Source organism: Paroedura picta, unplaced genomic scaffold, assembly GCF_049243985.1.
Source record: "Paroedura picta isolate Pp20150507F unplaced genomic scaffold, Ppicta_v3.0 Ppicta_v3_sca21, whole genome shotgun sequence".
Lineage (NCBI taxonomy): Eukaryota > Metazoa > Chordata > Lepidosauria > Squamata > Gekkonidae > Paroedura > Paroedura picta.
Window position 1 is genome coordinate 3,754,263 of NW_027518618.1, and position 26,448 is coordinate 3,780,710.

At 56.8% G+C, this 26,448-nt stretch overlaps 1 protein-coding gene and 1 long non-coding RNA gene across 2 annotated transcripts; one reads left to right on the forward strand and one right to left on the reverse strand.

Annotated features, from left to right (window-relative positions):
• Window positions 1-326: 326 nt before the first annotated feature.
• LOC143828311 (uncharacterized) lies at window positions 327-14,855 on the reverse strand. The gene is made up of 3 exons (XR_013227577.1): window positions 14,106-14,855; window positions 9,769-9,988; window positions 327-624 (listed from the first exon to the last, which is right to left on the reverse strand). It is a non-coding gene; the product is annotated as an uncharacterized LOC143828311 (long non-coding RNA).
• A 6-nt stretch (window positions 14,856-14,861) lies between these two features.
• On the forward strand, window positions 14,862-24,693 carry LOC143828342 (uncharacterized). The gene is made up of 6 exons (XM_077318707.1): window positions 14,862-15,127; window positions 19,899-20,065; window positions 21,283-21,366; window positions 22,666-22,809; window positions 23,472-23,561; window positions 24,562-24,693. The coding sequence occupies exons 1-6, from the start codon at window positions 15,118-15,120 to the stop codon at window positions 24,691-24,693; spliced, it is 627 nt and encodes a 208-aa protein (XP_077174822.1). The 5' UTR covers window positions 14,862-15,117.
• Window positions 24,694-26,448: the final 1,755 nt, after the last annotated feature.

Consider the following 26,448-nt stretch of genomic DNA (forward strand, 5'->3'; position numbering starts at 1 on the left):
CATCTTTGAGCCGAACGCATGCTTTGTAGCACATGCTTCTTCCACAGCTCACGAAACCCCCCTGCATGGCCAGGCTGCGACCCCTCCCCCCTCAAGAGCCACAAGTCTCTTGGGTCAGATGAGTAGCCCCCCCCCCTTTGGAACTGGCAAGGCAGACAATGCTCCCCCGCCCTGGACAGATGGACAGAAGGAAGGAAGGAAGGAAGGAAGGAAGGAAGGAAGGAAGGAAGGAAGGAAGGAAGACAAGATTTTGAACTCCCACCGAAAGACAGGTAGGCAGGCAGGCAGGGAGGGAGGAAGGAAGATAGGAAGGGAAGGAAGCAAGGAAGTAAGGAAGGAGCTCAGCTGAAAGAGGACATCTTTAATCAGTATCATTAAGGCAGGTATATAATGCTCCTGAATGCCTCCCCTCCTTAAGGCAAAAGAAGAAAGCAGCTCAGCAAAAGCAGCAGCCTTGAATCTGGAGAGCTGAGTTCCATACCCCCCTCCTCCTCCACAGGCAGCCCACTGGATGACCTTTGGCCAATCCCAGTTCTCTCAGAGCTCTCTCCGCCCCACCTACCTCACAGGGTGCCTGTTGCAGGGACAGGAAGGGGAAATGGTTTGTAGACCTCTTTGGGACTCCTTGGAGTAGTGGAATGAAGGGGATACAATAATACAATAATACAATAATAAATGCATTTGAATATAGCCACAGGCCTTTACCAAGTATAAGAGACAAGTTTATCAACAATAAAACAGAATAAAGAGAACTATATACAATTTAAGACCAAAGAGCGATGAAACAGCATGCAAAAATACAGAGATGCAGGAGCCTGCCTTGAGGGGGGGGGGCTGATTTTCCTTGCAGCCAAAGCAAATGGTCTTTTGTGTGTGACATTCTCATCCCGGTCAGATAAAAGACAGATTACATTTTCAGCCACAGGGGGAAGGCTAGAGCCACATAAGATCTCCTCAAGGAATTTGGCCCTGGGTTGAGCGGGGTATAAAAAAGCAGCTCTTCTTCTTGAGAGGAGCCCGGGGTCATGGTTGAGAGTGGCCGCCTGCAATCTGGAGAGCCAGGTTCAATCCCCCCCCCTCCTTCCTCCTCCACTGGCTGACCTTGGCCATACTGCTCTTTCAAACCTCTCTCAGCCCGTCCTACCTCACAGGGTGTCTGTTGTGGGGAGAGGAACAGAAGGCAATTGTCACTCGCTTTGAGATTATTTTGGGCAGTGAAAAGTGGGATGCAAAACCCAGTCTCTTCTCCTCCTTCTCCTGGGGAAATCAATGGGTCCTTTCATTCCCCAGGCTCAATGGATGTTTCTCTGTTATGTGCTCAGTTCAAAAGCATCTCCCATTCAGTGAGGACGGTGAGTGACGCTCAGACAGTCAAGGGAGGGATCACCAGGGCAGGGCCTCTGCTAATGACTCCCCGCACCCCCCAGTGGAAGATGCCTCAGCCCGCCCCCCTCCAATTCTGACGTATTCAAGGCACCCTTCTGCCCTAAGATTGCTATTCCTGTATGGGGAGAATGCAGGGGCCGGAAGGGACGCCATTGTCTTGTGCCCTCCTGGACAACCTCCGAGACCTTGGCCTGACCTGGATCTAATGGTAGGGTTACCAGCCTCCAGGAGGTGCCTGGAGATCCCCTGGCCTTGCAACTGGTCCTTCCTCGTAGGGGAAAATGGGCACCAGGGCTTTATACCTGGCAGGAGGATGGGGGAAGCTCCTGGAGTTTTAGGGGTCGAGGACTGCAATTGAACAGCAATGCCCGAGAGTCCCTCCTCCCAAGCACCCCTTTCCTCCAGAGGAGCCGATCTCTGTCACCTGGAGAAGAGCTGTAATTCTGGGGGATCGTCCCCGGGGTCTGGCATCCCTAATTATACCTCACGGAGGCTTCCTCCCCAAATTCTCCCCTGCCTAGACCGCGCCACCCACATCTCCAAGAATTCCCAGCCTGGAGTTGGCAGCCCCATCGAAGGATGCCCGCCCAGCCCACGCTCCGGCATCCGTCCCTCCATCCCTGCCTGCCTGGGATTCTCGCTAAACTCTGCCGGGAGCCATCTCCTCCTCCTCCTGCTCCTCCTCTCTCGCCCAAGACATAAATGTCAGGACCCCTCATCATCCATCACCGTGGCGGCCCTTCTCGGGGCACTCCCTGCCAGTCAGGATAAATGGTTGATGGCCCATAAAACCCGACATAAACCAGGCGCTGCCTTCCCCTCGGTTTGTCAACAGAGCTCCTCGGAGTGACGCCTGCCTGCCTGCCTCGGAGGCACACAGGCAGCTGAGCCGCTGCAGGGCTACGGAGGACCATCCTCCTCCTGTTACTGGGGACCCAGTCTGAGCCCGGGGCCCCTGGAAGATCGGGCAAGGTGTGTTCGAGGGAGAAGCTTCCGTGTGACTGTACTTCCTCAGATGCAAAGGGCGCGTGCATAAGAAAGCATCTACCTCGAATAACACTTGGTCGGCCTTCCTGGTGTCCCTGGACTCCGACTCTGTTCTGTGGCTTCAGACCAACACGGCCGCCCACCTGAACCAGCCTTCTTACCTGGAGGGAGTCTCCGATGCCCCCCGGGGCACGCGGCATGCTGGCATGGAGGCGGAGAAATTAAATCCGTGAGGCTGACAAAGGGGCGGAGATTCAAGACAGAGGAACAGCTCTGGGTTTCTGCTGGGGAGGGTGAAGTTTGACTTGCAGACAGACACCCACTTTCTTGAGGAAGGGGGTTCAAGTAAGGGATGCCAGCCTCCAGGTGGGGCCTGGGGATCCCCTGGAATTAAAGCGCCTCTCCAGACTACAAAGAATCAGTTGCCTTGGAGGGAAGGGCTGCTTAGGAGGGGGACTCTGTGGCCTTGGACCTCACTGAGGGTCAGGGATGCCAGCCTCCAGGTGGGACCTGGGGATCCCCCAGAATGCCAGCTCCTCTCCAGACTGCAGAGATCCGTTCTCCTGGGGGGATTGGTTGCTTGGGAGGGGGCACTCTGTCCAATTGGACCCCACTGAGGTCCCTGCCCTACTCAGGCCCCACCTGCAGGGATTTCCCAACTCAGAGCCATGAGTTTTCCAACTCCGAACACTTCCCCTTCCTCTGGGGGAAGGAAGCAGAAGGTCAATCTGGAGGCCTGGGTTCAAATATAGGGTTGCCAGATCCAGAGTGGGAAACCCTGGAGATTTGGGGATGAAGCCTGGGGATCCCCAGGCCCCACCTGGAGGCTGACATCCCTGTGTAGAACCCCACCCCCTACCCCTCCATGAGGACCATCAGGCAGGCTGAAGCCATTCCTTTTCAGCCCCCAAAATTGCTTGAGCACTCCCCTCCGTTTCAAGGACAACACCCCTCTGGATCAGGCCCAAGATGGGCCCTTCCCTGCAAGGTCTTTCTCCGTCCACCTCCTCGGTGGCAAATTGCCATTCTTCTGAAGCTGAGAGGGTTTCTCATCTGGACCCTGGGACTTCGACCCCATCCCGGACGTCCCAGCTAGACAGCTGTTCCCGCAATTAAACACGGTTCTCTCTCTCTCTCTTTCTCTCTTTCTCTCTCTCTCTCTGTTTCTCCTTTCGCGTTATGTTTTTCACAAGCTCCGTCTCCCGAGAGCTGCCTCCAGCAGGGGATCAGAAGAGGCAGCCAGAGCAAAGGCAGGCAGGACAAGAAGAAGCAGAAGCAGAAGCAGATCCGGAGAGTCCGTCTGGGGAACAGGCCGGAGGTACCAGCCCACAAAATCTGCTGTCCCTTTGCCTCTGCCCCCACCCCAAGCAGAGCCTGGACTCCAGCCCCAGAGTGGACCCAGCCGTGAAGTCCAAAGACAGGCAGGAAGGGAGGGAGGGAGCAGAATGCGGGGTTCTCCCTCTTGACCACACCCCTGTAGGGCAGGCCAGCTTGAGGGTACTCCCATGGGTAATTTCCGCATTAAATTGCCTTTGAGCTCCTACTGAGATGAACACCTGAGTGTGGGCATGGTTCAGAGACGACTGAAGCTGAAATCCCCATGCGGCTGACCTTGGGCTGGCCACTCTGTCTCTGCCTAACCGCCTCGCAGGGGAGTTGTTGCAAAGATAAAATGGAGCAGAGGAGAGCCGTACGTGCTGTCCTGGACTCCCTGGAAGAAGGACAGGATGAAAACGGGAGACTGTCAAGGAAAGGGTGAGAGGGGCATTTGTACGGCAGATTAACATTCTGGGCCAAGCCAGTTCTCCGTGTTGCACACCCAAAGGGGTAGAAAAGTACTAGTTCTAAAGTACTAGTTGGAGGTTCCACCTTTCCTAGCTCACTTTTTTGCCCTCTTTGCTGCGCCGGATCAGACCAGAAAGATGTTCACTGAACCCCATATACCATAGGAGGCAATGAGGCATGTCCAGACACTCATGTGCAGAGCGCGAACGCAGCACTCTTCCCTTGTTCTGCATCTACTCAAGGGTAGACTGCCCCTAAACACAGAGGCTCCCTTTTGCTCCGGAGGCTCAGAGCCGTCGGCCTCCGCCCATCCTTCTGACATTAAGTTTAAACAGAGGCACACAAGAGGCCGGAATCCAAAACCTGCGCTGGCAAAGTGGTGCACTGTGATTCATGCTCAAAGGTGCTCTTCCTCCCCACCCCCGGGAAACCAGACTTAACACTTGACCTACATTTGGAAGGCCTGCAGGGGCCGCAGGTTGGATTGGCCCTGCGGCCTCATCCCCTGGCAGCCTCATTGTCCCTGGAGGCCGTCTCAGGCCTGAAACGAGGGGTTTAAACCAGGGGTAGTCAAACTGCGGCCCTCCAGTTTGACTACCCCTGGTTTAAACCATCAAAACATCCTTAGCTCCTCCCCACAACACCCAACGAGGGGGGGGAAGTGAGGGAGTGACTCGATCCCTGAACGTGAAATGCAGCCACCGCTGGGCCCTCACTTCCTCACGAGTTCTCCTGTCCGGTCTGTTGGAAGTCCGTGGGGGGGGGGCATCAGCTGCAGGGGTCATTGGGGCTTCTGCCTTGGGAAGGTGTGGTTGCCGCCCATCACCCACCCGCACAGTTCACCTCTGAGCTGGCCACTGTCTGCAGGGAAACGGATTTCTGTCGCCTGGAATAATTCCGGAGGGTGAACCTGGCGGCTGGCATCCCTCGTGTGGATTCCTGCACCCAGAAGGGTCTAGAGTGCCCCCCCAGGCCCCTCCCCAGTTCCCAGCCCTTTGAATACGGGGAGAAAAGCTTTCCTGCTCAAAGGTGTCCCCCACATCAATCCCATATGCCGAAGGGGTCAGCAGCAGAAGAGGGGGAGGAGTCGAAGCCCCCTCCCCTGCCGTTGCCCAAGAAAAGGAATTTGGCACTCTGGAAGGACTGCAGGAGGAGAGGCTGAGTCACCCCCCCCCCCCAAGGCCTGGGTTTCAGGCTGACTCCCAGGGCCCCCCCCCCCATCAGTCCCAGAAATGCATTCCAGGAAGAGCCGGTGACCTGCGCCCTCAGCCCCTCAGCCAGTGCCTTTGCACTCCAGAAATGAACATTTTGGGGGGGGACCCCTCTGGCATGGAGCAGGAAAGGGGGGGGCAGTTGACTCTGGGTAGCCTGGAAAAGGAGCCGAAATTGTCTACGGAGAGCTTGGATCAGCCTGCGTTTCTGGCCCCGCAACCAAACAGAAGCGCCTTGCTGTGTTTCCTTCTGTGTTCTCCGACACCCTCCTTGTTCCCTCCCCAGGGGCCACCCGGCAGCTGAAGCAGCAGGCACCAACCCAGCCCCCCCCCCCCCAGTTGTGCAGCTTCGGTTGTCTGCCCCCCCCCTTCCCCCATGGCCTGTTTTGAGACTGATGGGGACAGACAGAAGGGCCTGGGTGGCTGGATCTCATCAGGTCCCAGAACGGGAGGAGAATCAGACCTAGTTCATCTTCGGATGGGAGCACCAAGGAGGCTACGCAGAGGCAGGCCATGGCAGACTACCGGTTTGTCTCTGCCCTGACCTGCCCTGGCCCCAGGCTGGCCTGACCTCATCCGATCTTGGAAGCTAAGCAGGAGAGTCCTTGGAGGGGAGACCCCTGAGGCAGTCCAGGGTCTCTAGGGCACCTCCACTCCTCTCCTGCCTAGAGAAGCGCCAGGAGGGGGTGGCCAGGACTCGGCTGCCCCCGGTGATGCCTTCCGCCCCAGAGGGAAGAGGCAGGGGGCTCTCTTGCACCCGTCTTTCCCCTACTGGGGTTTCCCCAAAGCCAAAAAGGGAAGCAGAGAGAACGTCGCAAGCAACCGGCTTCTCTGCTGGGTTCGCCTGGGCTGCTGCTCCGTCCCTGCAGGTGCCGATCCAGCGCTTGCCGAGAGCAAGGAGCGTGCCCCTCTCCTGCCGGGGACACCCCCTGCCCGTGCCTGGAGGAGGCCTGGCCTGGTCCTGAAGGGGCCGAGCCTCCTGCTCACAAGACAGGGGTCTTCCTCAGCACTCTGCCCCCTTTCCTCCCCCCCCTTCCCGCCAAGGGCGGCAGTGGAGGGACTTAAAGGGGGGGGCGTCTGGAGGGGATCAATTCCAAGGTCAGCTGTCAGGACTCACGGCCCTGTCTGCCCCCCCCTCCCCTCCCCAACACACAAGCGCAAGCTCTTAAGCTGACGTGTAAAGTTCTTCTTATCCCCTCTGGTTAAGGTCATAAATCAATCCTTCCGCACCGGCAGAAACGGTGTACAAAGGCAGGCCCAGAGTGCGGGGGGGGGGGGGGGGGTGTTGCTGAGTCGGCAGCCTCCCCTCAGCCGCTGCTGGGCTTCTGCAGATCTTGTGGGGGGGGGGGTGTGAGCCAAGCCCCCCCTCCCCTTCCCCCCACCAGAGCTCAGCTCCCAAACCCTGTACTTGAAACAGAACTACATTATTCAGCATGCCTGGAACGGCCCTGTCCCAGGGGTGCTGCACAGGAAACCTGACTCCAAACCATAAAAGACGTGTGAAAGCCCCAGAATCGGCCGGTTCTGATTCCACTTTCCCACACGCAGTTCTCCTCTCCTCCGTTTTCTCCCTGCAATGACACTGCGAGGGGTCAGGCCAGGAAAAAGCAGCTGGCCAGCCTCACCGGTCCGGCCCTCTGGCCCCTCTGCTGCAACTCAGGGGTGCCCTGCCCGCCCCGCAGGGTCGCTGCCGACATCTCCCAGATAATGCCGGCAAGCCCCTCTGACCCCTCCAGGAGCGCCTGCTGCATAAACCCCAAACTGCATCCAGGAGTATCGATTGGGCCTTTCTCTGTGGCTGAAGGCACGCCATTCATCCTGGGCAATCGCGACAAAAGGGAATTGTCTCCGGCAGAGCGGAAGGGCTTCATTCCGTTTATGGCTCCTGCCCCCGAGACCATCCATCCTCCTTCCCCGGCTGCTTGCAGAGGGGCCATAAAGGGACGTGAGGCCCCCAAAGCAGCCCTGGCTGCCAGGACTGAACACAACGGCCAGTCTGAAATCACTTTGTGCCACTCGGGGGGGCCTCGGCTCACACCCGGCTGCCCACGGGAGACATTTCGCAATACCCCACGCGGGGGGGGGGAAGAGGCACAGAGGGGCCCCGCCCCAAGAGACCCCGAAAGGTTTGCCACCTTCAGCTGAGTCACAATGCTCTATGGCAGGGGTAGTCAAACTGCGGCCCTCCAGATGTCCATGGACTACAATTCCCATGAGCCCATGCCAGCGTTCGCTGGCGTTCGCTGGCAGGGGCTCATGGGAATTGTAGTCCATGGACATCTGGAGGGCCGCAGTTTGACTACCCCTGCTCTATGGGGTAGACAGAGGGGGGGGCTGAAGCTTTTCAGCGCCGGGCAGGGGAGCCGAGTCCGGATCATCCCCTTTTGAAGAAGCTCACAGCCCTGGGCAGGGGGTGGCCTCAGTTCAGGGACTGGGGGAGGGGGCACTTCCAGATGCAAGCCCCCCCCCCGGAAGATGAGTCCCCTAGCTACACCCGTGGCCAAACAACAGTGTGGGGCGGGAGGTGCCAACCTCCAGGCGGGGTCTGGAAGTGTATTGGGAGTGCAACTCATCTCCAGACAACTGAGACCAATTCCCTGGTGGAAAAGGCTGCTTGGGAGGGTGGGGTTTCTGGAAGGATCCCTGCCCACTTTCCCAATTCCTGCCCCCCCCCGAAGCTGGGCACTGCCCATTGGGCATTAAGCAAACCCGTCCTGGCCAGGCTCAGCTGCTGAGACGTCTGACTCCAGCTGTAGAGCTGTGCTGTGAACTGACACCAGCCTTTGGAAGCGGAATGATGAATATAAAAACAAAAAACTTCACTTCCGAGGCCTGAATTCCAAGAAGGAGAAGAGGAGGAGGTGGAGCTGGGGTGGGGTGGGGGTTATACCCCACTTTTTACTTCCCGAAGGAGTCCCAAAGCAGCTGACAACCTCTCTCCCTTCCTGTCCCCACAACAGGCACCTGTGAGGTCGCTGGGGCTGAGAGAGCTCTAGGAGAACTGCTTTATATGAGAACAGCCCTAAGTGAATTGGGACTGGCTCATGGTCACCCAGCTGGCTGCATGTGGAGGAGGAGGAGTGGGGAACTGAACCCAGCTCTCCAGATTAGAGGCTGCCCCTCTTGCCCACGACACCACGCTGGCTCTGGTACGTTGCCTGTGAAGTCTGCCAACTGAGAGGGCCTCTCTGGGTAAGGACTTGAATCCAGGTCCCCCCAGTCCTCATCCAGCACTCTACCTGCTTTGCCACAATATGTGGGGACCTAGCACTGGCTTACCTCGCAGGATCGCTGACAGCAGCACCAGGCAAACCCCTCCAACTGCTCAAAGGCACTCTGGGTCTGCCCCATGGATTCTCATATCATCCAGCGGCGAACTTTTGGGGCAGTTTGGGTCACTGGGAAGACTTGAGCTAAACATAAAGCTGCTCAAGAATCACTGCAGCTGTGCCTCAAGCACACCAGCCGCTCTCCTCCCTCCCCGTCCCTTCCCCTGCCCCAAAGAGCCTCTGGAACTCACGGCCCCTAGGCGTCCCAACGAGGGTCAGCCTCAACCCCCACCCCACCTTCCCCACGGCCTTTGGTCTGACCCAGGTCAGCTCTCCTGACATCTCCTCTTGCCTCTCTCTGCAGGGACCGTCCAGCGTGAGGGGAGGCCTGGCCACGGCAGAGGGAGCCTGCTTCTAACCTCACATCTGCTGAACGCAGCCCGGAGGGTCTCTCGGATGCCGGCAGGACTCAGATTTCCCACCGTGGAAGACGTGCTCCTCGCTGCCGGCCCTGGCGTGATCACCGTGCCAAAGCAAGGCCCAACCCCAGGAGAGGAAGCGGCCGCTTTCCCTGCCAGACGCTGACATCCGCCATCGCAGAGCTCTGCAGTCCAGCAAGTAGGAGAAGGAAGCTGCCGCCTGCGGTCTCCAGCCAGAGAGTCAGCCTTCCTGGGCCCCCGAGAGTTGGGTTCATTTTTACAACAACAGTCGGCCTCAGCCAGACCGACAACGCCTTCCACACCACTGGGGGTCCATCTGCCGCCCGGGGGAGAAGCGTTTGGCAGGAGCTTCTGGACCCAAAGCAGAGCCGACAGGACCCTTAGCACCACTGCCTCACTTCCCCCTCTGGGCTTTCCCCACCGCTTCCGAGGAGGTAGTTGTGGGTTACGTGCATTCTGCAGGGGTTGGACTAGATGACCCTGGAGGTCCCTTCCCACTCCATGATTCTATGTCTCTCATTCTTGCTTGGCAGACATCCCCCTCCCAGCGCCCGGCCCCAACGCTACGGCTGCTGCATCCGCAGCCCTTTCTTCTGGAGGACTGATAGCCGAAGCACAAGACGGAGAGGCCTCGGGGGGGGGGGGGGAGAAAGGGCCGCTCTGCCGAAAAGGGCACTTTGTCCCACTCACCGGCCTTGATGAGGCCTGAATAAACTCTCATCTCCGGGGAAAGAACGGTCCAGGCGGCAGCTCCCCTGCAGACGCTCGCTCAGCGGGGGCGAGACCAGAGCCAGGCTGGGATGGAAGATGGAGCCGATGAGAGCGGAGGACAAATGAGTGGGCGTGGCTGTCCCAGGAATCCACGGTTCGATCCCCGGTGCTCGCTCTTGATGAGAGAAATGGCGGGAGCCTGGAAGAAACAGGAAAAGATGCGGAAGAGGCAGCTGGGAAGCAAATCGCAGGGCACGTCAGGGACGGAAAAGCGAGGCCGGCTCAGCGGCTCCTCCACTGGCCGACTTGCTACCGCAGAGCACCAGGGATGCCGCCCTCTCCGGGACAAGGGATGCAGCTACTTGCCAGTGGGACCCGAGTCGGACGCAGGAAATCATAGTCTCCCCCGGCCACGGTCCCTGGATCTGGCACGGTCTGGAGCTGAATGCATGAAACTGCCTTGGGCTGAATCAGGCCTCGGTCCGTCAAGGCAAGTATTGCCTACTCAGACTGGCAGCTGCTCTCTGGGGTCTCAGGAGGAGGTCCTTGACCGGAAGGCGGCAGGGAGTGAACCCGAGGCCTTCAGCCTGCCAAGCCGATGCTCTCCCCACGGGGCCTCCCCACACATAATGCTGCTCTCTTCTGAATCAGGCCACAGGTCCATCTGGGTCAGTCTTGTCTGCTCAGGCCGGCAGCCGCTCTCCACGGTCTCAGGCCGCGTGACCTGCTGCCTGGTCTTTTTAGCTTGAAGAGGCCAGGGACCGAACCGGGACCTTTTGTGTGCCACACAGAAGTTCTGCCACGAGCCACGACCAAAAGGAGGAACTCCCTTAGCACACACTGGTGCAGGCCACGCCACGTGCCCAAAGGGGTTGGTGTCAATAGTCTTCACAAAGCTTCCGCAAGGACGGCAGAATTACTCTTGGGGCAGAACCAGTGGTTTTTCTGGTGACCTGGACTGCAAAAGATTGCCCTGCTCCCCTCAATAGCTTCCTGGACTGCATTGGTGGGGCCTTTTCTGTGCAAATGAGTTGCAGAGCGGAGATTTCCTGGCCTACGGCCCTCGGGCACCAGACAGCGGGTCCCCCTGTTCTGGGCCTCTGTCTACCCCCTCCCCCCTGTTCCTCTTTCTCCTCGGCCCTTGTCCACACGCGTGAGAAGAATCTCCTGCAGGGGCCATTGGAGGAGACATGGAGCTGGCATATTTAGATCAGGTGCTTCCTGGCATGTTTCAGATTATCTCCTCTGGCATCCTGATTGGTTCCTTCGAGCACATTCCCTCCCAGCTAGCCTCCAGAGCAAATGAAGAACATAGTTAGTCAGTTAGACTGCTAGAACTATCTCTCTCCTCTCTTCTTGACACAGTTGTTTCTTTATTCCTTAAGCAATTCTCCTTTGCATAGTTAAACTCTTCCAACACACACACACCCTTTTTGGCCCCTCGGGTGGCCAACTGATGCTTGGGAGACTCCTGGATATTTGGGGATGGAGCCTGGGAAGGTTCGAGTTTGAGCAGAAGGGGGCTGCTCTGCAGGGATGTTTTGCCTTTGGATCTGCCCTTCAAACAGCAACTTCCTCCAGGGAGTGGTTGGAAGCTGTTGTCCTTCCAGGAGAACTCCAGGCTCCCCTAAGCACCAGAGCCCTCGATCGAACACCAGATCCTCCAAAGCATTCCCCCCTCCCCCCCCCATACCCTTTCCCCTCTGGCCAGCCTTTCTTTTTCTCCTGTGTCAGTTCTGTCCCAGACAGACTTAGTTTTCATTTCCCTAACAAAGCCAGTCAACATCTGCCCTGAGGCTGTACAGAAAGGGAGGGTGGCATTTATAAATATTATTAATCCTATGACAGAAAGCTGCACATGCACTGGAGCAGCTGGAATGACTGTGAAGATTCCATAGCGTCACACGACGTCATTGTTTCAGTACTGCTCAGAAATGTACAGGGGCAGCCCCTGGAAGGAGGTGGGGAGGCACATAAATAAAACAATTGGATAAATAACTTTACGGGCCCCACTGTGTCTCTGTAGGCCGTCCCCAGAATGAACCGGCCGAGGAATAAGAGCAGAGGCTGTTTCCGAGACCGGTGATGGACCCAAATGGACCACAAAGTCCGCTTCCCCCGTAAGGGATGCAGGGCCAGCCTGGTGTGCAAACTGGGAACCAGAGGAGTCAGCGTCCGCCTCACCCCAGCCTGACTCACTTCTGCATCCAGGGAGTTTGTGGTTCTGAGACTCACTCGTGTGCAGCAAAGCTCAGCAGGACGAGCCGTCTCAGACGCTCAGAAGAGGGCTGCTCTTGGTCTCCCTCAGAGGTTTGGATCCCTCTCTGCCCTCACGCCCCGCAGGATAGCAGACAAGGCCAGGTGAACATTGAAACAGGGCTGGGGGAGAAAATGCCGTTGTATACACCCCTCCACCCCCACCCCCTCTTCAAGCTGGCTGCCCTGGGCTGCCCTGGTCACTTCCGATCTCGGAATCTAAGCAGGGCCGGGCCAGGTCGGTCCTTGGGGGGGGGGACCCCTGAGGAAGCCCAGGCTGGCTACGCAGAGGCAGGCCAGGCCAGGCCCAACCACCTTGGTTTGTCTCTGCCTTGACCCGGAACGCCCAGGTGAGTCCAACCGCAGCCGTTCTGGGAAGGTAAGCAGGGCTGAAAGGCCCCAAGGACAGCACCGCCTCTCCACAGACCAGCACAGGGGGACAGAGGCACCCCGGCCCCAAAGAGACCCCAGAAAGATTGTCACTTTCAGCCGACCCGCAACTCTCTGTGGGGCAGACAGAGGGAGGGAGGGGAGGGCTGAAGCTTTTCGGCACCAGGAGGCCAATCCGGGTTCGGATCATCCCCTTTTTAAAAAGCCCTGGGCAGGGATGGAGTCCTAGACCATGCCCCCCTCCCCTGGGAGAAGAGTCCCATGGCCACATGAGAGGGGCACGCTACACCTGTGGCCAAACAGCAGGCTGAGGTGGGATGGGGGAGACTTTTATACCCCCCTCCCCAGCATCCCCTCCTAGGGATGTCAAGCTCCAGACAGGCCCTGAAGATTTCCAGGAAGGGCAACTCATCCCCAGAGGGCAGAGATCAATCCCCAAGGAGAAAATGGCTGCTTTGTAGGGTTGATTCTCTGTTAGAAGACAGACCCCCAAAGAGACAAGAACAGAACACCTCTAGTGGTTACAGATAGCTCTCAACGCAAGGCAGTACAATGCATCACCAGCGACTTACAACCTCTACGGCAGGGGTAGTCAACATGTGGTCCTCCAGATGTCCATGGACTACAATTCCCATGAGCCCCTGCCAGCGTTTGCTGGCAGGGGCTCATGGGAATTGTAGTCCATGGACATCTGGAGGACTACAGGTTGACTACCCCTGCTCTACGGCATAACAACAGTTCTCTTTCCCAAGCACTGGGGGGTAAACCTTTTCTTTCCCACAGACAGCCCCCCCATTCTCAAACAACGCCTCCCCCACAACAAAGCAGCATCTAATGTGAACATGGACACGGGTACTAGAGCTTGCCAGAAACCCAGAGGCCAACTTTGCTGCCACATACAATCCAGTGCCACAATCACATGCTAATCTTCTAACATTATATACGCCATTAAATGCCAACTATGCCCCTCTGTTCTCTACAGAGGACAAACAGGTCAAAGCCTCCACCAAAGAATTAACGGACACAAATCTGACATCAAGAACCACAGGACTGAGAAACCTGTAGGGGAACACGTCAACCTTCCAGGACATTCGATAAGGGAACTCAAAGTCGCTGTTTCATTGCAGAGGAACTTCAAGAACAGGTTAGAAAGGGAGATTGCAGAAATGCAAGTTATTACAACGCTCAAAACAATGGCATACCCCGGACTCAACAAGGACATAGGTTTTTTATCGCACTAGGCATGCTAACCTTGTTCAACTCTTATATCCACCTTCCTTACAATCCTCTCTTCTTTTTAACTTGTTTTATTTGGGACGACGTGACTGTAATGTGATGTTAGTAATATGTAATGTGATTTCGAATCTAACGCTCTGGGCTCAGGACAAGATAACTGTCCAGAAGGGCCTGTCCCTTGCAGGGGTGCTTCCACGTGTGGTTGGAGGTGGCGGGATCCAGCAATGGATCTCTCTTAATTATTTCTTTTCAGGGCTGGGAAAGTGTCTGCCATGAATTACTCACCTGGACAGTTTTATTTCTCCAATGTTTTTGTGGACTGCAACCAAACTCAGAGGGTTCCACCTTTCCCAAACCCTTCCCTCCCCAGGCCCTGGCACCTGGAGATCAACCACCAGCCCAAACCAGAGCCAGAAACCAATTGGCCAACTCACCCCTGGAGAGGCCCCCCAGCTTCCCGGGACCAGCACAGATCCTTCGTTGGTGCCTTTTCCCCACTTGGTGGTCCCAAAGGGGCACAGTGGGGGTCTTGCTGGAGGAGGGGCCTGGTGCCTCCTGCTGCAGAGAATCAGGGGACACCAGGAATTCCCCTGTCGGTGACCTCAGACACTCCAGGAGCAAAACAGGGCTCGCTACCCAGTTCTTGCAAGAGAAAACAGTGCTGAGCCAAAGGTGGGTGGGGGAGAGAAGAGGCAGAAAGTCCCAGGAGGGCAAAGGACAAAAGAAACCGGGGGGGGGGGGGAGAAGAGGCTCCAAAAATCAATGAGAGAAAGCCCCTGTCTGCACCGACTGATAGCAAGAGAGGAAACGAGGCAAAAGGAAAAAGAAAGTTCCTCTGCCGGGTCTCTCTCGACCACCCTGGTAGTTCCCCCAACCACCTGCCAGTCTGTCTGTCCGTCTGTCTGTCTGTCTGTGAGCCTTCCTCCCACCAGCAGAGCCGCCCTTCAGCACCCGCTGGGGAATTCCCCTTCTGGAAGAGCAAAAACACAGCCCCAAAAATTGTGGAGACACAACAAACACCACACGCCTCTGTTCTCCCCCTTCCCCGGTGCCTGAGGCCCTCGGAAAGCTCCTGCTCCGCGGCCGGCTGCCGGAAAGGGACTCTGAACTCCTGGGCAGGGTTCCTGGGCACACCTCCCCGTGGCGGATGAGGTCACAGGAAGTTTCCCTCCCTACCTGGGAATTCCTCGGCCTCAGGTGGCAGCAGAACGCCTCCTGCCCACGTTTCGCTTTCCTTCCTTCGCTTTCCAAACATCATGGGGGGACGGAGGCCGGCCGGCCGTTCTCACCCCAAAAGTGAAATCCATTTTCTTTTTATGCTCTTACAAATGGAAACCTCGAGGGGTATAAAAGTCAGCAGCATGGCCGGGTCAGTGCATCCTCTGGCAACTCAGCTCCTGCTCTGCAGAAAGCCGGACGACAGCCCCGAAAGGCATCCCCAGAGAGATGGAGACGGGTAAGCGGAACTTTGGAAGCCGGAGGAGGCAGCGGGCAAGGGCAGAGCCAGGCGGGACCCCCTTGCTCCTCGCAGCAGCCCACGACCCCCGAGGGCACCTGGGAGGACCTAAAGGAAGACTTGAAGCCCAACTGGGGAGCCCGGGCCCCCAGGCTGCACCTTTCCAAGGGGCTGTTGCATCAGGCAGGGCTCTGGTGACAACAGAGAGAGGGGCTCAGGGGGGAACAGGAAGGGGTTGGGGTACAGCCTTATTTGAAGCCTGACACACTAGGTTTCCGGGTGCGAGGCATCGGCTTGGGTGTGGATGAGCGTTCTGTCTTTTGAGCCTCCGCTCGCTGGCTGGCTTAAGTGGTACGGCTCAGGCGTAGCCGGAACCCCTCGATGCTCCCGTATCCCTGCAGAGCCCCCCGATGCTCACCGAAGTCATTGGGCTTTCTGGAGATGTTTCTTCCCTTCTTTTATTTAATTTATTATTTCGATTTCTATCCCGCCACTCTCCCTGGACCATTCATCTCAGCTGTTCCATCCTGGAAAGCATGTGGCGCTCCATGCTCCCTGACCAGCTCTTGTTGGAGCGCCACCCGGTCCTGTATTGGGGTTTCAACCAAAACAGAGGAGGCTGTTTCTGCTGTGATTGTGATTCACTGGTTCATTTTATGGTTTTGAGGTTCTCTGCTTTGTCTGCTGCTGCTTTTGAAAGGCTACGATATTCAGGTTCTAAAAAGTTATGGCTAGTTTCAGTTTTGAGCTGTGTGATGCACCCTGGGAGAGAGAGAGTCCTAGAGGAAGGTGGTCGATGCAGCTCCTGAGCAAAATGACCATCGAGGAGTCGGCAGGGTGGTCCCTGGACCCACAAGCAGAGAACCTGCTGGGCCTGCCAAAGAGCCCCCAGCTGGGCCAGGGCTAACGGCTGCGTCTCAGTGCTGCCAAGTCCCTTCCGACCTACGGAGACCCCGCAAATTAAGGCCCCCCCAAACAGCCCTGCTCAGGAGGGCCCTTGCAGCTTCCTTGTCGGAGTCCCTCCACCTCCGGAGGGTCTCTGTCTTTTCCTGCCGCCCCCCCCCCCTTTCTCCAGGGTCTCCCGCCTTCTCATTACACAGAGAGCAGAGGGGGGAGGTGGCAGTCATTAGAGTCGCACTGCGCGCAAGGTGCTGCCTACTTACGGATCAGGCCCAGCGAGCCACGTGGACAGCCACAAAAGGGTGGGGAGGAGAGGAGGGTGTTTAAAATAGGGTCACCAGGTGGGCGATGGGGGGGTCGGGTTGCCAGCTCCAGGTTGGGAAACTCCTGGAGATTTCGGGATGGAGCCTGGGAAGGATCATGCTAGAGAGCCCCCACTCCAAAGCTGCCCTTTTCTCCAGGGGGGGGAGGAACTGATCTCTGTCCCCTGGAGATGAGCTGCAATTCTAGGGGACCCCCCCAGGCCCCACCTGGAGGCTGGCACCCCAGTTCAAAGGGAAAGAGCTTTGCACAGCTGTGCTGCCTCCTTTGTCGGCTGAGGCCCAGAGAAGAAACCTCTGGAGTCCCCCAAGCTGAGCCCTCCCACCAACCGCCTCCCCCTCCCCCAGGGCTGGTGGACAGTCAAAGGCAACAGGGGTCGGGGGGGTGGGGGGGTGAGCCCAGAGATAACAATCCTTGAAATATCGTATAATTAATGTAAGAACCTGTAATGCGATTTCCCGACAGCCTTCAGGAGGCTGATGCTGAGAGGGGTAAAAGGAAGATTAAGCCCCAGCCGTACAGTTGCCAACTCTCCCTTGGGGAATTCCTGGACATCAAGAGTTGGGGGAGGAAAAGGGCCACAGAATCCACTCCCCAAAGGTTCCTGGACCTCCAGGGGAAATGACCTCTGCCGTCTGGAGATCTGGTGTAATGCCAGAACGCCAGGCCTCTCCTGGAGATTGGCAACCCTGTGAGAGGGCCACATCCCCAAGGGCAGCAGACAAGGCCAGATGGGCATTTTGGACCTGGGCAGGGCTTGGGGGTGCTCTTCCAGCCCCCTTTGAGCAGGCGGGAGTTGAAGAGTGGGTCACCAGCCTCCAGGCGACTAATTATCGGGACTTCTGGTTGTTTCGTGGGGTGGCCAGCTTCAACAGAATTTTCGGCTAAACCTCCAGAAGTCCCGGCCAGTTAGAGCGGTTCCTCAGTGGGACAGGCTTCCTCGGGAGGTGGTGGGTTCTCCAACATCTTTGGAAGTTTTTAAGCAGGGGCTGGAGAGTCAATTTGACAGAAATGCTGATTTTATGGACTTAGGCAGATGGGGAGTGGGTGGGCAGGAAGGGATGTGCCAGTGTTTGTCTCTTGTGGCCCTTCCTTGCAGACCCAGGGAATTGCTGGTTGCCACTGTGGGATGGGAGGTGAATTTCCTCCAGGCCAGGCTGGATACTGGAGATTTTTGGCTGGGGGGGGGATCCGTTGGGCATGGAATTGGGGTCACCATTGGTAGGCAAGTAGTTGTGAGTTCCTGCATTGTTCAGGGGGTTGGACAAGATGACCCTGGAGGTCCCTTCCAACTCCATGATTCTGATTCCAGGTGGGGCTGGGAGAGTTCCCAGAATTTCAACTGACCCTCAGGCCACGGAGCTTGGTTCCCCTGGAGGAAAGGGCTGCTTCAGAAGGTGGACGCTCTGTCAACACAGCTCTGCTAAGCTCCCTCCCGAAACCCGGCCATCCCCAGATGGCCAGAATTTCCTGACCTGGAGTTGGCAACTGGACTCCCAGGGCCCTGTGTCTTGAGAAGCCGGTGGACAATTAGAAGTGGGTCAGGGGAGAGAATCCCCCTGACACACAAGTTCTGCAGGAGAGTCCAGCTCTCTCCCATGCTGCACCCCACAGTCCATGTGGGATAAATACCCCTGCCGCCTGCTTGCCAGAACCCGCAGCTCCCTCACCCTACAGAGAGAAGGGCCAGGCCTCTCCTCGGCCAGGCCTAGCAAAAGAGCCACACGCTTTGGGGCATGCACGTGCCAGGGAGGGGAGGGGAGAAGGACCCCAGGGCCCCCCACCCAGGGCCCCTCACCCAGGGTCTCTCTGGCTTTGGAGTCCCGCACGGCACAGCCTCCTCCTCCTCCTCCTCCTCCAGCCATTCATGCGCCAGGTATGAACTGAGCCTGTGCCCCGCCCCCGCCTCTCCCTCCCCTCCGCAAAGCGTCCGCCAAGCTCCATTAGAGCCGCCGATAATGCGAGACACGCGGCCAATGTCATTAGTGCGCTGAAGGTGAGGCCCGCCAGCCGGCCCGCTCGCGCACGGCTCATTAGCAGCACCACTGCCGCATTTTCGCACACCGGATCGCGCAGCGGCCAGGCCTCCCCCCCCCCCCCCCCGGCTCAGAAGGCAGCAGCCGCCCTGATAGCCTGAGCCTCAGCCGCGACACAGATCTCCGCGGGCCTCCTGGACCCCGTCTGTCACCCGAGCGTTATCTGGAGGAGTCCTGCTGCTGCTGCTGCTGCTGCTTCAGATCTCGCACCAAGGCAGCCGAGGGGCTCAGGGCGCCCGGGGGAAGCTGTGCGCGGCTTCATGATGGCCCGGATTAGTGGGCTTTCAGGGGCCATAAAGCCAGCCATGCGGCGCTCTGGGAAAGCTGGTGGACCTACGATTCGGAGGAACCAGGACGGGGCAGTGCTCTGGCCAAATGCCTCCTCCGGACCCCCGGGGGCCATGTGGCTGCTCCAATGCTTCCCAAAGAAACATTTGTTCATCCCCTTCCCCCCCCCCAGGTTTGGTACTGAGAGGTGGACTGCCTCTGGACATGGAGGTTCCGCCTGGACATCGTGGCTAATTGGCACTGTGGTGCCTTCTTCTCTGCAATCTCCTCACCCTTTCCAAAAAGCGTCTAGGTGGCCAGATTTCCTGGAAACCTCTCCTCTTTATTTATTTGACTATTTATTTACGGCACACGGCAGTTTACGAGGGACGTGAATTGCATAATACAGCACGATATAGTTCGGTTACAGTGTCATTAACAGTGCAGCGGCTTCAACAACCACAACATAACAGGGGTGGCAGCAGAATGTTTAGTTGTGGTAACCTTACGGTTGGACCCCCGTGGAATTTGTTGGATATAACTCTGGCCTTGATTTGGCCAGGAACTCTCTGCACCAGGGGTAGTCAAACTGCAGCCCTCCAGATGTCCATGGACTACAATTCCCATGAGCCCCTGCCAGCGTTCGCTGGCAGGGGCTCCTGGGAATTGTAGTCCATGGACATCTGGAGGGCCGCAGTTTGACTACCCCTGCTATAAGCTGACATCCATAATTAATTTACAAACTCCACCATTCCACGCACACATCTGGTGGTGGGGAGTTCCACAGGTCAACCATGTACTTCCTGTGGCCAGTCTTGAACCTGCGGCCTGAAAAGGAAGTTGCCTTGTCCTACCAAGAGCCACAGCAGACAGACAGAGGCAGTCTAGGGCTCCTAGAAGAGAAAGCTCTTCCTCCCGAACCAGTCCCTGTAAGAACTTTAACCAGAGATGCCGCGGATTGAACCTGGGACCTTCTGCAGGCCAGCCCCCTAAATGGGGAGAGCTGAGAAATCTGGGTTTGTGTCCTGGGTGACTTCCCCCTACAGAAACCACAGGTGGAACGGTGGTTTATTCAGTGGGGCAAGGAAAACACTCTGTGCATGCTCTTGGCCTAAATCAGCCCATTGCAAGGCTGTCGACCGTTTGATTCTAAGCCTGCTTGCCGTTCCTCTGCAAGGACCAGAATCGCCAAGAGGAGAAAGTTAATCCCTCCTTCCTCTCCCTCTGCCCCATCTTCTCCAATCCAGCTACCCTCAAGCGGCTGCTCCTCGCTTTCTTTGCTGCCGCAACGCTCTTGGGCATCTTCTGTGCCCACGGGGCTCCTCCACACCGGTGCCGACAGCTGCCCCTCCAGCTGCGCCTGCTGAAGCTTCAGGAGCCAGAAAGCCCTGCCAGGAAACTCCGGGTCAAATACGTAAGTCCCACAAGCTCTCCTCCTGCCGGGGCTCACTCCTTTCCCCACCGCCTGGCCCCCGGGGGCGTTTTGGGAAATAGAAAGCCGCTCCTGGAGGGTGCCTAACCCCTTCCCGCCCACACAAAACGTGTCCCAGCTGTTCCCCCTCCAGATGTTCCAGATGCAAGAAATGGAGCTGAAGGGTATCCCCAAGGGTCATCTCATCCGGCCCCCTGCACAACACAGGAATAACACACGTGTTATCTGTATGTTTTTCCTGTTTCCTGTAAACCGCCTTTGGGGAGGACGGTATATAAATACACATAAATAAATAAAATAAACAAAATTTTACAAGTACCTTCCCTCCCCACAAGTGCCTTCCCTCCCCACTTCCCCTCCTCCTGTGTCCTCTGCTTTATGCCCAGAGGCAAGCAAACCCCCTCCAGGATCTCTGGGCCGAAATTCCTTCCTGACCCCAAAGTGGCCATCAGCATTCCCTTGATCGTGTAAGAGTGGCCACGAGCGCTGAGCACTGAGAGCCAGCCTGGGGTCCTGGTTAGAGCGGTGGCCTCTCATCTGGAGAACCAGGTTCGATTCCCCACTCCTCCTCTTACTCCACATGCAGCCTGCTGGGTGACCTGGAGCTGGTTACAGTTCTCTCAGAGCTGCTCTTACAGAGCAGTTCTCCTAGAGCTCTCCCAGCCTCACCTCCCTCCAAGGTTGTCTGTTGTGGGGAGAGGGAGAGGGAGGGATCTGTCACCTGCTTTGGGACTCCTTTGAGTAGTGAAAACCGGGGTCTAAAAAGCCAGTTCTGCTTCTCCCTAAGCTGCAGTGCCCCAACCGGCAGAGAGGACTCCAAGTGGGGCCGGGCCACAGCCCAAGGAGTCTCTTTCCGCCCCTCCTCAGAGAGGCCTCAGCAGGAGACCTCTTTGCCTCCGCTCAGCAGATGGGCCAGGTCCCTTAAGGATGTATTTGAGGACTAGCCAGACGGCCAGACAGGCTCAACAAAGCCCCGCTGAGGCCCAGCACGGCTCCCAGGACGGCTGCAGAAGCAGCAGCACTCCCAGCTCCCCGGAAAGAGCTTTGCCCCATCACTGCGGCTGCCCCAAATGCCCCAAATGCCCCACATGCCCGGCTGCTGCTGGCCAGCTTGGGGTGGGGGGAACCTTGGCGCACCTCAGCACTGTTTGCATGAAGGCAGCAGCGTTGCCCCCCTGATCCTTGTCTTTTCATTCCAGGAGCATTTGCTAAAGAGGGAGCCAGCCTGGCAGAACTGCTCAGCCGAACACCGACGGCCCAAGTGGAAACTGAGTGATTTGAGGGTGAGGAGCTGGGAACGAGCAGGAGACCCCCGGAGGGGGTGGAGGGGTGGGGGGTGTTTCGTGCAAGAACTGGGTGCCTGGCCTTCCCTGGATCCCCTGGCCTTTGGGAGAAGAAGAGTTGGCTCTTAGATGCCGCTTTTCTCTACCCGAAGGAGGCTCCAAGCGGCTTCCAGTCCCCTTCCCTTTCCTCTCCCCACAACAGACCCCCTGCGAGGTGGATGAGGCTGAGAGAGCCCTGAGATTCCTGCTCGGTCAGAACAGCTTTATCAGGACTGTGATAAAGGGCACCCATCCAGCTGTGTGTGTGTGGGGGGGAGCAGGGAATCAAACCCGGCTCGCCAGATTAGAGGTCCGCACTCCTAACCACTGCACCAAACACCAGAGCAGGAGGGGGGCAAACTGGGGGGGGTGGCAACCTCATTCATCTGGAGGGAGCTTTCCCCGCAGTCCTCCAGGGGCTTAACCCCATCTCAGGAGCCATCGCCTAACAGCAAATGGATATTTCCCCATCCCACTGGAGGCAGGAGGCAGGTCGGCTAACTAAGCAGTGGGGGGGGGCTGCATCTGACTCTCTTGGGGCCTTCAAGTGGGGTGTCGACTGGCTGGAAACCAGAAGACCCCCTTGTTCCACTTGGAGACCCCAAAAGCAGACAGAAAACCCAGAAGGAGCTCCCTGGCTGAACACCAAGGGCAGACCCATCGATGGCTCCAAGCACCTCATGGGTGGGAGGGGCCGTGGCTCAGTGGCTGGGAAGGTTGCGGGTTCAATCCCCGGCAACATCTCCAGTTGAAAGGCCCAGGCAGGAGGGGATGGGGGAGACCTCTGTCTTCTGAGACCTTGGAGAGCAGCTGCCACTTTGAGCAGGCAGTTCTGATCTTGTTGGATCAGGGTTCTGATTCAGCGGAAGGCAGCTTCGTGATCTGTGGAGAACAGTGTGGATCCTGAAGGCTCAGATCCCTTCTCAGAAATTCAGTGCCCAACCCAACTATAGCAGGGTTCCTGGTCTAGACCTGAGGCAGGGGTCCACAACCTTTCCTGAGTTGGCAGCATGTTGGGGACCCCTGCTTCGGGGCGCCTGTCCTGAAAACCAAAGTTTGGCTCTTCTCAGCTCAGCCTGAGCGAGGGGCGGGGGGGGGCCTGTAAAGAGGAGATGGAGGGGGGTCTTCGGCACGGCCGTTCCCGACCGGACCTCTCTGCAGGGACACTCCCAGCTAAGCAGCCTCTTCTCAGGCACGGCAGGCCGTTCCAGGATCGGCCCTCCCCAGGACTGACTCTCTCCCAAACGCTTTTTTTGGCAGGGCTGGGACACGCTGGAAGCCCTGGAGAACATGGTGAGTCTGTCCAGACGGGTTCTGCAGAACCGCACCGTGGGCGTGGCAGACAAGGTCACGGAGAAAGTGCTCGACACCTTAAAGCCCCTGGAAGACGAACTCCAGGCCTGCGTGAGTACCCACAGCCCCACGGGCAAACTCCCATCCCAGGAACAACCCACTCCCCCAACCCCAGACGGCCTCCCCAAGTCGCCTCCCAGGGCAGGAGCAGCTAGATGGCAGAGGCTCACCCCACAAGGGCCCCGCTGGGTCTCGGTTTGCTCCCAGCCACTGGCGAAGGGGGAGGAGATGGACCTTGACTCTCAGACCCATGCTGGTCTCAGTGGAAGGACAGGAAAAGCCAGCGACAGGTGCACAAAATTATCTCCGACAGCCCGGCTTGCGGGAAGCTTGTTCATATTTGGCTTTTCTCTCCTCTGGTTTGTCCTGACGACAACCCTGCGAGCTGAGGTGGGCTAGGCTGAAAGTATGCGACCGGCCCAGGGCTACCAGCAAGGTGCTCTGGCTGAGCAGGGACTCAAACCTCGGTTTCCCAGATCCTAGTCCGAGGCTTTGTCCAAGGTCCTTTTGCACATATTAAGCTAACCAGTGGAGTGTGGGGCAGGGATGTGTGCCATGGCGCTGGCCTCCTTTCGTGCCGCCTCGGGCTTTGGTGGTCGCCAAGGCAGCCAAACCGAGGTGCACGTCCCTAAAGATGGCTCTCTACCCTCCTGGCACCAACACTTCTAAGGAGTGGGAAAGGTCAGAACCGTCTCTGTATCTCTCTCCTTCAGATGGACAAGAAGCCCTCAGGCCGCAATGAGTCGGAAGAACTCCGGAAGTTTAAGGAAGAGTTTCGGAGATTTAAAGCCAGCAATTTAGAGGTGAGTTAAGCCTAAGCAGAAAAGGGAGGGTCCTATTTCACCCCAGGAGTTGCAGTCAAGAGGTGGTCAAAGACCACGGAAAACTCCTGAGGAGCCCAGAGCATTTTCTTCCCAGGGAAATCCCTCATGCAAAACTAAAGAGACTAGGGGGGCAAGAGGCGGAGTCCGGCAGCTCCTGAAAGACAGGAGCTTCCTTCACTTCTTCAGGTTCAGCTGGACTGTGAGTCCTTCTCTCTCTCTCTCTCTCTCTCTGAGAGTGGTGTGATTGGAGAGTGGAGTGACTTCAGGTGCCAAATGACCTCAGCAGGTGAACGGCCATAGCAGGCGTGATTAGAAGGGAGACTCCTAAATTATAGCAGATACAGAAGCTCAAGACAGCAGATCCTCCTGGGTTTCCTGTCCTGTTCCCAGTGCTGATCTCTCCACGGACCCTAACCCTCTGCATATCCTCACACCTCATTCTATCCCACCTGCCACTGTCATTCAGCAGGTGAAATTCCTCCCCTCTCCCAGGTACAAGGACCCAGGGACTCACATTCCTGCTACATCTGAAGTGAGCCATAACTTGCCAGAGCCCCTCCCCTGCCACAAATTGTTCCTCTTCAAGGTGGCCCTGGCCTCCTGCTCTTTTCTGCCGCTGCAGAATCACACAGCGCCCCTCATGAGCGATCTCCGTAGAGTGTGCAGTTGATTAACCCTGGGAACTCATCACGTGATAGCCAAAAAAGATTAAGCACCCATAATTTTAAGGTGACTGGATACATCCATGGTAGGTCCTTCCGTGGCTGTGAATGAGGGGCTGAACCTCCATGTGCTGGGGCAGTCACCTGATGCTCTAACAAGGTAGCACGGGGTGGTTCTTTCCCCCTCCATGCCCTGCTCTCTGAGCTTCCCGTCCTCCACCTGAGTGCCAAGTTCAACCAAGTTACAGCCCCATACAGAAAAGCATCACCTCTGATCCGGCTCTCTCTCTCTCTGTGTGTGTCTCTGTCCACCCCAGCAATCTCCACAGTGCTTGGAAGCAGCTGTCGGCCTGGACATCTACCGCCTGTGGAAGGAAGACATCTCCCACCTCCTCAACTGCGTGCTGACCAAGGCCCGGCCTCCTGCCTCTTGCGTCTCCCACCCTTAAACCTCTGCCTGGCTTTGCCAAGAGCCCCGCAAGCAAATCCAGAAGGCAGCACTCATTGGGAGACAAGCAACCATCCAATTTCATCCATCGAGCTTCGATTCTGCATTTCCAGATTCTCTGCAGCCAACTGGGGGGGGGGAGAAGGGCAGGGCCCCCCTTCCCCCGTTGCAATTCCAGCCCTGACATTATCTTCATCTTCCTCTCAAAAATGGACAGTCCTGCGCTTCAGCCTTCAAAACTGGTCCTGATGCTGCCGGTGTTGTGGACCTCCAGAGGGCATTTTTATCTTCCACCCCTCCCCGCCCCGAACGCACACAGCTGGCTGTGGTTTCACAAGGGGAGGGGGCTGTAAGATCCGCACCCTGCAGGCAGAAAAAGCCGTTCTCAGCTCCCCTTGGGGCTGCAGGCTCAGTGCCGGTCCCCTCTCTCGCCAGAGAAGACGGCGTTCCCCAGGGCCTTCCAAGAAGCAGCCGCTTGCTAGATTGTGATGAAAGACTGTTGCAACAAGGGTGTTTTATTTATGTAATTTATTTTAATTTCCTTGGGTCTGGAATTAACAAGTTCGAGAGGGAGGGAGGGAGGGCGGAGAAATCATTATTTAAAGTGGATTGTATTCATAAAAGAGCTATTTATTCATGCATCGGCGTCTCCTTGCCCGGAATGACTATTCTTTTTTCCTCCAAAGAGGAGAAATGTGGGGAAGCCTTAATCTCCGGCAAAGCGCAAGCAAGGCTGCCCCCTGATGGAAGGATCCGGCTTTGCTCCAACTGGTGCCGGATGGACAGCACCGCACCAGAGAGCAGGACTTTGGAGATTCAAATGCAAGGGTCGCCCACCCCCTTGGTAGATTGCCTGGCAGCACAACAAGCATTTGTGATGATGTTTGAGCAACAAGCTCCACCTTACCTTACTCCAGAGAAGACCCACTTAAAAGGGACCCCCTGGCTGTGGACTGAGACCGATGCAGAGATTTCCTTAAGAGACTGGAGGGGGGGGGGGCGCATTGAGAAGGGAAGAGTCTGCCTTGCAAAAAGCAAAGGAAGGAAAGATTTAAGGTGTTGTTTTTAATTTATTCCATGTGGGCGCAATTCATCTTGGAAGATTTCCTCCACCATGCCAGCAGCCAAAAAGAGACACATCGGTTTCAAGAAGGCTTTGGTAGGAAATCTCCCAAAATCGATCCCGCTCAGTAACTTCAGAGCCAAATAATTGCCAGATTATTTAATACCTGATTGTTAATGTATCTTTGTTGTTTCTAACTTATTTGCCGTTTATTAGATGTTCTCAGGGACCACAGTTGGATCTGTTATTATTGTACCCTAATAATTATTATTATATTATCGCTATTTATTATTATTTTTATACGCAGCCCTAGAGGCTACGGTCAGTGTTGTTGTTTCCTAAATGCACCAAAAATAATAAATTATTGAAGAAGAAAGAAATGTTGCATCTCGGTTTTGTTCTCTGCTTCAGGAAGGCAGCTAATTGGACTTTCTCATGACCACAGAGGGAGGAGGGGGCTCCAAGGTTCCCCTAAAACCTGGGCTCTGCTTAAAGCAGCGTCCTCCATTCACACACATCCTGTGAGACTTAGCAAAACACACAACATGCAGGAAACAACATGGAGCACAGGGAGCGATCTGCAAACATCTGGAGGACAATTTGGTGATCCAAGGAAGTCAGCATGGATTTGTCTCCAACAGGTCCTGTCAGACCAACCTGGTTTCCTTTTTTGACCAAGTAACAAGTTTGCTG

Bases quoted from the DNA above. Each gene is read 5' to 3' on its own strand.
- LOC143828342 (XM_077318707.1), top strand. The intron at 20,066-21,282 runs GTAAGTCCCACA...TTTTCATTCCAG, and splicing joins GGAAACTCCGGGTCAAATAC to GAGCATTTGCTAAAGAGGGA. The intron at 23,562-24,561 runs GTGAGTTAAGCC...TGTCCACCCCAG, and splicing joins TTAAAGCCAGCAATTTAGAG to CAATCTCCACAGTGCTTGGA.